The sequence below is a fragment of the Condylura cristata genome, unplaced genomic scaffold (assembly GCF_000260355.1).
Source record: "Condylura cristata isolate star-nosed mole 26May11 unplaced genomic scaffold, ConCri1.0 scaffold00006, whole genome shotgun sequence".
Lineage (NCBI taxonomy): Eukaryota > Metazoa > Chordata > Mammalia > Eulipotyphla > Talpidae > Condylura > Condylura cristata.
The window spans coordinates 15,380,758-15,392,259 of NW_004567107.1; the positions used below are offsets into that span (position 1 = coordinate 15,380,758).

The following is an 11,502-nucleotide window of genomic DNA, read 5'->3' on the forward strand; positions in this document are numbered from 1 at the left end:
TGGCCTGTACCCCAGTTCTTTATGCACAAATAAATAAATCTTTAAAAAAAAATTTTATACTTTAAAGCCAAGTTATCAGGGGCCTCCTTGGTGGCACTAGGGGTTAAGTCTTAGTACTATGAAGCTGTCCACAGCCACTGCAGCTGTGGGTAAGTTCGATTCCCAGCCAGGGAGATGACCACATGGCACAGCAGACCTCTCCGGTCTCACCCACTGCTCCCCGCAGCAGTGTATTTCAGTCCATCTGCCTGTTCTGCTCCCCACTCTGTCTCTGTGAATTCTTTCACCACCACCTGGTTCCAATCAGACTTCCAACTTGCCACTCTACAGAACTCTTCTCAGGCTCTCCGGTGCTGAGTGTTACAAACCCAAAAGTCCATTCTCACTGCTCAGCAACATCTGACCGCAGAGATCCGCCCTACTTCCTTGAAACCTATTCCGGGATACAACTACACTCTGCGTCACTCATTGCTTCTTGGGCTACTTTGTTGATTTCATCCTATCTTGTCAATGGCTAAATGTTGAAGTGTCCCACAGCTCAGACCTTAGACCCCTGAGTTTTCTTATCTGTACTTATTCTAAAAGACAGGAGGCCGGCGGACCTTGGCAATAACCTCTAGGAGACCCAATTTCCCATCTGTAAACAGAGCTGTTCTGCTACCCACTGCGTAAGACTGTCATCAATAATGCTCAGTGCAGTTTCCGGGTTATTTATATTCCTGGGGCTGAGCCCAAAATAGTTGGATGGTAAAAGATTGCTACCACCCTGGCCCCTTACCCCCAGAAAGTAGTTTTCAAGAGGAGTCTCTGCACCTTATGTGGTACTGACAACATCCACTCTGTCCAGATGGGAAAACCAAGGCTCAGAGAGGTGGAAAATCATCCTTCCTGGGCATCCAGCTTTGCTAGTAGCACAGTGAGACTATGAGGTCAGCAAGAGGCCCTAGATTGGCCCCAGCCCATAAGGCTGGTGTCTTATCCTGGGGGGCCCAGAGAAGAGAGGAAAGGGGGGAAATTACCTACCACTGCTCTCTGGTTCTTTTCTGGCAGGACTTCAGCCACATACTTGCTGATACCAGCACTCTGTAACTGCAGCCGCTCACACTGGTCCACAATCTTGTTCTGCAACACAAAGGACACTCTTGGCATCCTGACCGGTGTCGGGCTATTCACTTCGTTCCACTGACTTTTTTTTTTTTTAAAGATTTATTTATTTATTCGTACAGAACTGGGGTACAGGCCAGAGATGTGGAGGGTGAGAGGATTCACCAGAGACAGAGTGGGAAGCAGAACAGGCAGATCGACGAAGTACACTGCTGAGGGGAGCAGCGGGCGGGTCAGGAGAGGTCTGCCGCGCCATGTGGTCAACTCTGGGGCAGGTGGGAATCGAACTCATGTGGAAGTGGCTTAAGCTTCTTAGTGCAGTTCTTTAACCCGCTGAACCACCAGGGAGGGCCCTCCATTGACTTTTTATCTTGACCTCATTTCAGCGACCCCTGCCCTTGGTCATATCCAGACTTCATCATTATTGAGAATGGCATGCCCCAAATCTTCATTTCATTCTACACCCTGCCACCACTTCCTTGTCTCCCAGCTCTCTAACACTAAATCTCCATTCCAACACGGCTTCATCTCCCACTTCTCACTGTCCATTATCCTTTCTGGGGGCCCTGCTTCCCGCTTTATTCTAAAACCCCATGGGCCATTGTTATAATCATTTTTTAAAGTGGGGGGTTTGGTTTATTTACTTATTTAGACAAGAACTGGGGTACAGGCCAGAGGTGTGGGGGTGAACAGATACACCAGAGACAGAGTGGGGAGCAGAACAGGCGGACTGACTGAAATACACCGACCTGCAGCGGGCAGGTGGGGAGAGGTCTGCTGTGCCATGTGGGTCAACTCCCCACTAGGGATCAAACTCGAGCTCCAGTGGCTGCGGACAGCTTCACAGTGCCGCATTTTAACATGTTGCGTCACCAGGGAGGGCCGTTATAATCGCTTTGGGAATACTCTCAAACCTCCTTCACACGCTGCTCCCTGACTTTCACACCTGTGCCTGGGCATGGCTTCCCAAAATGTTCTTCCCATTATCCCCATTTATTCAACATACCATCCGTCATCAACCTCATATCCAGAGCCAAGCCCCAGGAGCACTGTCCTACCCAACACCCTACCCACCCACCAGTCCTATCCATCAGCCCATCTCCACGGTCTCTTTCTCGCTCCTCTAGTCTCTGCAGGTCACTTGCACTCCTGCTCTGCTCCCCAGATTACCATTCTCTCTCCCAGGAATCCTCTCTGGGCTTCTATTCTTGACCCACACAGCAAGCCCCCGCTAGCAGGTCTTGTCCTGTCCCTGCTCCCTCCAGTCTCTCTTGTACACACACTGTGAGATCAAGCCCCTTACGTAGCCAAGGAGGACCATCCCGAAGGGCTCTGCCTGCCTCTCTAATGTACCTCGCATCACTCGCCACACTTGTCTTCCTGTCCCAGACATCCCAAAGCTGTGCTGACCTAGCGCCTTTCCACCTGCTTTTTCTCTCCAGCTATCTCCTCCTATGGCCCGCTCCCTCTCTCCAGTCAAAGGTCACTGCTTCAAAAGCTTTTCCTGATGACCTTTACACCCTATCGCCTTACATTGCTCATGCTTGTCCCTTGCGCTTACTGCTCACTGACCATGTTATGACTGAGCTCACTTCACTGTGTGTCTCTCCTCCCTTCTGCTGAAACTTCAGCACCATGACTTTGACTTGCTCTCTAGGTTCCACTACCTAGAAGATAGTTCCTAAATAGAGGAGGCCCTGAACATACGTTTGCCTAATGAATGAATACCCACCTCTTGACCGCAGAGGTTTAGCCCACAGCTTCCACAGCTGTGGGAGAGTCTCAGAAATGAAGAAGCTGGGGCCCACACAGAAGTATGTGGTCATTCCACTTCTCCAGGCACTTTCCAAGCAGCAACCCTGGCATCCCCCCTCCTCCCCAGCTCCAGCCGCAACCCGGCCACTATTTCCACTCCTAGTTCCATCTGCCAAAAGGCACTTTGTCTTCTTTTTGTGGGAAGCCTTTGTAAATGATTCCCCCCAAATTAGGAGCTAGTCTTGCACTCCATGAGTACAAATACAAACTTAAAGAATTGAGTTGACTGGGAGGAAGCTGTGATCCCAGACTGGGGGAACTGAGACTAGCTTCTGTAAAGATACACAGTGGCCTCCCTAGTGGTGCAAGGGGTTAAAGCACAGCAATTTGAAGCCATCAGCAGTCACTGTAGCATGAGTTTGATGAGTCTGATTCCCAGACCAGGGAGCTGATCCACATGGCACAACAGACCTCTTCTGTCTCACCCGCTGCTCCGCTCAGCAATGTATTTCAGTCAGTCCACCTATTCTGCTCCCCACTGTCTCTGGTGAACCCTCTTATCCCTCCACCTCTGGCCTGTACCCCAGTTCTTGTATGCATAAACAAGTAAATCTTTGAAAGAAAGAAAAGACACCTGGGCAAGAATTCTGAAGGTAGGAGAGTTGTTGACCGGGTGCTGTTTTTGTCCAGATCAGTAATCAATTTAGCCTGAGGCAAAATCTCTTTGCTGGGGGTTAGGGGGTGGGGAGTGGAGGAGGGGGTAGCAAAAAGTGCAAAAACCAAAATCTTTCGAATTGGAAGAGTGAAAGGGCAAGACATACATGCAAAGATGTGCATGCTTAAGGCAATACCTCCAGCAGAGTATATTCTAAAAGGTCCATTACCTAGCCCAGCTCACCCATCCACCCCATCCACCATTCAAATTCACCCCTGATACCGACTTCTTTTTTCAAGGGTTCATTAAATTCTCACCCCCACCCCCAACCCACCCCTTAGCATTTCCTCTTTCCAGCCACTGCTGCAAAAAGGTGGTTTCCTCTGGTCTAGTCAATGACTCCCCTCATCCAGCCCCTTAATCTTGGAGGAGTTCACTTACTGCCTTGTTTTGGTCCGGATGGAATGAGATAATGGATTTTTTTAATAGTTTATTTTTACATCATTTTGTGCATTTTTCCATCTCAGTTGTAATCCCGGTGGGCTTCCCATCACCAAATCATCCGTGTGCCAGAGATGATGGATTTTTAAGTGTTTTGAAACTTGTAGCGTTTCTACCCATTGTGCAAATTATTGTACTACTTTCTCCACGATTATTTTCATCATCACATTATGGACAGTGGTGACAGGTAGACAGTTTTCAGGTGTCGCTAAATAACTCATTCTCCCCAGCCCCAGCTCCCAGTCCAGTGAGTAGGTCAAATCTCCCACAAGAGCCCTCAGGCCTCACAGCTGGGCAAAACTCCAGGGAGAGGTAAGGAGAATCAGGCCTTTAATCAAATTGCAAGGAAATCCCCAGGGGCCAAAGCTAGGTGGAAGAAGGGAGGAAGTCCCTGGGTGACCTGACTCTCCAATCTCAGCTGCTCGGGGGAGGGGCCCTGACCGGAGTCTTAACAGGGAGAAGAGGGAGGGAGAAACCAAAAGTGAGTGTTCCCGCTGCAACCTCCCGATAGCTTCTCCATCCGCTCTTTACTCGTTAGTGGAGTGGCGGCCTTTATCCTGAAGGTTAAAAAGCTCCTCACCAGGAAGCCTGAAGGGCGGGCAAACAGAAAGGCTTTGGGCTGTTAGGCTAAGGAGTGAGGGGTTGGATTTTTATCAGATCAGCTTCCACCAGAGAGGGAGCTGGGCACACTTAGTCGGGCCAAGTTCCGCTCGTGCCCCGGGTTCAGGAGACGCTGAATTGTCCACTATGTGATTAGGACAATAACCAGACAGCATTTCACCCATTCTCTTACTTATCTCACAATTCTGATAAATGCACTTGAATATCCCCTCCCCCGCCCCACCCGACTCCACCCCACTCCAGCTACGGTTATGGCCACTGAAGCTCAGATTTACAAGACTCTGCGAGGACTAGGAAGGCGGGATTCGAACTCAGGCCTCCCTCTCTCCACACCCTTAACCGCCAGTACCACCGCAGAGCCAGAATTTTGGACTGGCGCTCTGGGCCCGCAATTTCCCAGGCTCCAGAGTCTCCGGGACGTCTTGCCCGGCGCTCCTTCCCCCTGAAGCGCCCCTGAAACGCCCCCACCTTCCGACACCCGCGACCGCTCACCCGTAGCTCCTCCGCGCGTTCTTCCGCCCGCCGGGTGCGGTGCCCTCTGCAGCGGCCACCCAGCCCCACGCAGGCGGCGCACACCGGGCGTCGCTCGGAGCTACAGAACCAGCTCAGAGCCTGGCAGTGCTCAGGGCAAAGGGGTCCGGGCTCGGACTCGGGTTCAGGTCCCGCCCCCGGCCCCGACCCTGACCCAAGCTTGGGCCTGGGTCGCGGCGGCGGGTCCGGCCCGGGTCCCCGCCCCACGTTCTCCGCGGACATGGCCGAGCACCTGGCACCGCGCGCTCCACCTGCCGCAGGTGGCTGCTGGGCGGGGCCTCCCAGACCCCCGCACGGGCCCGGCGCTCTGGGCCGAATTGGCCCAGCGCCGCCCACTGCGCTCCACCTGCCGCAGGTGGCCGCTGGGCGGGGCCTCCATGACCCCGCCCCCGGGCGCGACCGGCGACTCTGAGTAACCATCGCGTTTCCTCTAGCACCCGTCCGGCGGTGGCTCGGCTGACACCCTGACCGCACCCACGTCCTTCCCGGTCCTGCCCCCGAACCTGCCCATCTCAGGGCGTTTTTTGTGTTTGTTTTTTCTGCATTCCATCGCCTTTTTGTTCATATTTGTTTTTCTAACAAGCATAAAACAGCAAATATTAATGTGACTAAAGGAACTTTGATGAGCACCTATTAAGTGCCAAGGTTCTGCTAAGCGCTTGCCCCTTGTGAGAAACAACTGAAACAGTTTAAAAGCAAGGTCTGGGGTCAGTCTGCTGGGCTCAAATCCCTTTTGACTGCTCACTGGCTGAATACCTTCCCAGAACCTCAATTGTAAAATGGAGATAATGAGAGTACATACCTCAAAGACAAGCGCTGAGGATTAAATGAATTAAATAACATCAATTACCTGGAGCACAGTCAGCGGCTGCTGATAAGTACAAAGAGAGAACTGGAGTTAAGTGGCTGGCCAGGGGTCACAGTAACTGATTGATAGCAATAAGATTGGAACCCAGGCAGGTGAATTTATGATTAATGTAATACATTTTTTAATTACACATTAAGGCCCAATGAAAATATTAGCACTGGGCTGATTTTCCCAAAGTAATTTACACCCAAATGGTATTGAGGGCCTCCGTGGCAGCCCAAGGGGTTAAGTCAGCATTATAAGGTGATACCAGCATGATTTGATCCCAGGCCAGGGAGTGACTTACATGGCACAGCAGACCTCTCCTGTCTCACCCACTCCTCTCTCTCCACAATATATTTCAGCCAATCCACCTGTTCTGTTTCCCACTCTGTCTCCGGTGACTACTCTCCCACCTTCCCTTCTCCTCCTCCACCCCAGCTCTTTTATGCATAAATAAATAAAATAAATCTTTAAAAAATGGTCTTTAAAAAATGCATGTTTATTAAAGAAACAATATGCAAATGAGCATGTGAACGGAAAAACTCATCTCTAGAAAGAACCTTTGCTAATGTGCCTGTGATATATCTTGGGGGGGCCCTTTTTTTTAGATTTTATTTACTTATCCATATAGAACTGGGGTACAGGCCAGAGGTGCAGGGGCGGCGAGAGAGGATTCACCAGAGACACAGTGGGATGCAGAACAGGCAGGTCGATGAAGTACTGCGGAGGGGAAGAGTAAGTGGGTCAGGAGAGATCTGCCACACCATGTGGTCACTTCCAGGGCTGGATATTGAATTCAGTGGCTGCAGCTCACTTGCAGTGCTATACTTTAACCAGTTGCCTCCAGTCTTTTTCTTACTGAGAGTCTTGTTGCTCTTAGGCAACCTAGGGAGTCTTGATAGGATTGGGGAAAGCTGTACTTGAAATTAAGGGCCTTTCTAAATAGGACCCCCTGAACTGGGAACAGAAGAGAATGGACACCTTTCTTACATTTAAGCACTTTAACAGATTTATTAAGCACCTACCTGTATGTCACAGGCTACTTAAGACAAGACGCTGAGGATCCAGTAAAGAACAAATTCTATTCTCTGATAAAGCAAATGGATATGTAATATTACATAACAAAAGCCCAATTGAGTTAATGTTGAAGGTCTAAATTGGTTTTATTAAACAATTTAAAGCATTCCATCCAGCTGGTAGAACAACCTTACAAAAGAGTTTTACAAAACAGATTTTTATCAATAGAAAAGAGGGTGGTACAAGAAAAGAAGGATTATTTCAGGCAAAGCCACTTCCCCTTAGGGAAGGCAGAGGGAGTTTATCATGCAAATTCTGTCATTCCTGCTGATCTGGGAATTCCAGATATATATAAAATTCCACCTTTGAGAAAGGCTGAAATGCAATAAAATTGGGCATTAAATATTTTAATTTTTAAAAACATATTTATGCATACAAGAGCTGGGGTGACATCCAGAGATACAGGAAGTGAGAGGATTCACCAGAGACAGAGTGGGGAGCAGAAGAGGCAGATCTACTGAAATAACCACTGAGGGAGCAGTGGGCAAGGCCAGAGAGGTCTGCTGCACCATGTGTGTCAGTCACCTCCCTGGCCCAGACCAACTCAGGCTACATTGGCGCTGGGACTTTAACTCCTACACCACCAGGGAGGCCCAGGTATTAAATCTTAGTGGGGCTTGACAACAATGAGCCCATCTGAAATCTGTTGTTTCTTTTTTAACAGTCATAGAATATTGATAAGTGATAAGAATTAGCATTGTTTTTACTAATTAATTTTCTCACCTCACTGTTCATGTTTGTACAATACTTGAAATCTCCCCTCAATATAGCTCCCCATCGTTCCCCACCACAGCAGTATCTGTGACCCATCACCACAGTTCCTTATGCTCTTCCCTCTCCTGTTTTGACCCTTTTCTTTCCCCTCCCCTGCTGTTTGCCTCAGATCTATGGTCAGTTTGCCAGTTTTGTCTTTTTTCCCAACCCTTTGTTCAGTTTCCCTCTATTCTACCTATAAGTGAAAGCATTCAATTGTCTCTTTTTCCTTCTGACTTATTTCTCATAGCGTAATCCCTTCCAGCTTATCCACGTTGATCCAAATGGCATGCGTTTACTTTTATTGATTGCTAAGCGGTATCCCCTTGTGTGTATCTACCACATCTTCTTAATCCATTGATGTGCTTTGCGACATTAATGTTGTTTCCATGTCTTAGCGAGTGGAATTGCTGGGTCGTATGGTAGCTCCATTTTTAGTGTTCGGGTAACCTCCACACAGCTTCCTATAGTGGTTGGACCAGTTTGCATTCCTACCAGCAGGCTAAGAGGGAAATGCCAGGGGTTGTGAAAAAGAAATATTCAAGCATTATAGGAAAGAGGTGCTGATCTAGAAAGGTAATGTAGGCAATCTCTCTAGTAATGGCGCTAGGGTTTTGCCCTGAAATCCACACAGCCACTCTACACTTTTTAACTGGTTAATTCAAGCCATCTACACTTATGGCGATTAGTGAAACCTATGTGTTTATTTCTTTATTTTTTCAAAAATTTATTTATTTATGCATACAAGCCAGAGATGAAGGGGAGGTGAGAGGATTCACCAGAGTCAGAGCAGGGAGCAGAACAGGCAGACTGACAAGCATATTGCTGAGGGGAGCAGCGGGCAAGACAGGAGAGGCCTGCTGCGCCATGTGGGTCAGCTCCCTGTCTGCGGATCTAGCTCACGCAGGAGAGGACACCAGCTTCCCAGCGCTGCGCTTCTACCCATTGCACCACCAGGGAGAGCCCATAGTGCTTATTTCTATTTTTCCTTTGACTTTTTTTTTTTTTACATCTTCATTTTATGTTTTATTTAGCCTGCATTCCACTGTGTTGTGTGTTACTTCAGTTGGTTTTTGCTTGAATCAAAAGCCATGGATCACCTAATCAGCATTCTTAATCTGGAAGTTGTTAGTATTCTGTTCTTGTCATCGGCTTTGAACAGTTTAATTACAGTGTGACTTGGAGTGTACCGTTCTAGTATAATTTTGTTTGGAACTCTTTGAACTGCTTGGATCAGAATGTCTCATTCATTTTCCAGATTGAAATGATTCTGGGCAATTACTTCTTTAAGTATATTTTCTATGCCTTATTCTTTCTCATCTCCTTCTAGAACCCTCATGATAGGTATTTCTAAGTTACCCCCAAACAGTTCTTAGCACCATTTTCATGTTTTTAGCCTTAACTTTCTTTGTTGTTCTGTTTGTGTATTCTCTTTCACAGTGCTTTCAAGCTCACTAATTCTCTCCCTTACTTGTATTTGTTTACTATTTTTTAATCTAGTTGCAGTATTTTTTATATCCATTAGTTCCAGTTACTGCAATCTCACATTTTCTTGTTTTGTTTTAATGGTGGTGGGTAATTTTTTTTTTTTATTTAGAATTGGGGTGTAGGCCAGACTATGTTGACAGAACAATTGCAGAAATAGTGATTAATAAAAGCTCAAGGGAATTTTTGATCAAAATAGATCAAAAAAGGGATTTTTTTCCTTAGGGGCAGGGAAATGTCAGTGCACTCTGCATTAGTGTTTTTCTGACTTCTAGTTCCTTAACATTAGATCCTGTACCTTTAAGATGTATGTTTGTTGAAATATTAACAAAATGATTGCTTAAGTTGTAATAACTAACTGATCACCATAGGAACATTTTGTTTGATAACCAATCACTATAGGAATATTTTGTTTGATGACTGATCACCATAGGAATATTTTATTAATGACTGGTCACTATAGGGACATCTTGTGTATCAATTGTACTTTTAATTAATGAATGACGAATATCATAGTCTCAATAGGAAATCAAAAAGTCCCAAGCTGTCTTTAAGAAAAATGTGATGATTGTTAAACTTTCTGCTTCATGCACACACTGATGTAATCCCACAACTTGCTTGTAACGTATAAAGACCTGCTGGGACAATCAGCCGAAGATGCTTTTACCCTAAACAGGTGTCTGTGTCTCCTCATTTTTCTACCTCATCTTTTCTTTCTCTCTTTTCTTTGCCAACACCATCCTGTCCTGCAGGAGACACTCACTCCCTCAGCTGAAGCTGGTCTTCAGCAACAAGCCCTTTTGAAGCTTAAACTTGGGAGTTATACAATGTCACTTCCACCACATTCTATAGGTAAAAGCAAGTTACAAAAGCCAGTCTTGGAGGGAGAAGTTACAAAGAATTTGTGGCTATTTTTAATCTGTCACACCTTGGGATGATGTTGACATGAAACAAGTTGCTGAATAGAGAAAAACAGATAGCTACTTAATTATAGGATATTTAAGAGGCAAACATGAGGAGCCTTAGGAGTCCTTCCTTAAACAAGAAAGAGGGTCGGCCCTCCCTGGTGGCGCGGCGGGTTAAAGCACAGCACTGAGAATCTAAAGCTGCTTCCGCATGAGCTGGAGGTGACCACATGGTGTGGCAGACCTCTCCTGACCCACCCGCTGCTCCCCTCAGCAGTGTACTTCGTCGATCTGCCTGTTCTGTTCCCCTCTCTGTCTCTGGTGAAGCCTCTCACCGCCCCTGAGCCTCTGGCCTGTACCCCAGTTCTGTATGCACAAATAAATAAATCTTTAAAAAAAACAACAACAACAAAAAAAAAAAAACAAGAAAGAGGGTGAAGTTACAAATAAATCGTAGATCCTTGATGTGAGTGATCGGTGAATGATAATGCCCAGCATTCAGAGGTGGGGGGGGAAGAATAACATGTTTGGGGGGAAATGATGTTTCCAGTGTGAGTCACATCAAGGATGAGGTGTCTTCTAAGACAGTAGGATGGATATGGGCAGGAAGCAGGTGGATATACAATTCTAGGGAGAAGCCTGACTATGGACACCAGTTTGGGAGCTCAGCACCTTAAGATTAAAGCATCTGGGATGAATGCAACCTAGAGCTGGAGCATCTTGAGGGTAGGGATCTATTAAATCAGTGCCATCACAGCACTGGCTTAGCTCAGTATCCCCAGGCAAAACAATCAGACTTTCCTGATTGAAGTTCTACTAGGCTGCAGTGGGGAAGAGGGATTAAGTTCGTAGGGAGAGACTTTGGCTCTGATTTATCAATGTTGCAAGTGGCATGGTTGTAAATCCCAGCTGCAGCTGGGAAGACTTCCAACAAGTTACTGACTCAGAAAATATCTTAATTAAAGAAATGCTTCCTCACCAAGGGAGTGTCAACAGGAGCTAAAGATTCCCCATCTGTGGAGGGGATTCCCCTTCTGAGCTGTCCAATAGTCTCCATGGTCAGTTCTGACATTCTGTGAAGGTAAACTGCTCACCATTCCTACCCCCTTTCCCACAGACACCCAGCATTTAGAAACTCCACAAGACTTCATTGATAGCAGTTCTGCTGAGAGGTCAACACTACAGGAGGCCCTTAATAGGCTGCAAAAGAAATTCATTCAATCACTCCACAAACATTCATCAAGCCCCTACTCTTGTGCACCGAA

At 47.0% G+C, this 11,502-nt stretch overlaps 1 protein-coding gene across 1 annotated transcript in view; it reads right to left on the reverse strand.

Moving 5' to 3' along the window:
* Positions 1 to 5,389, reverse strand: part of BSPRY (B-box and SPRY domain containing) — a 17,015-nt gene extending 11,626 nt beyond the window's left edge. The window contains exons 1-2 of the mRNA XM_004677417.2: positions 5,129 to 5,389; positions 1,024 to 1,122 (exon numbers count right to left, since the gene is read on the reverse strand). Of these exons, the coding sequence (XP_004677474.2) occupies positions 1,024 to 1,122; positions 5,129 to 5,389 (360 nt within the window). The remainder of the gene's footprint in view (positions 1 to 1,023; positions 1,123 to 5,128) is intronic.
* Positions 5,390 to 11,502: the final 6,113 nt, after the last annotated feature.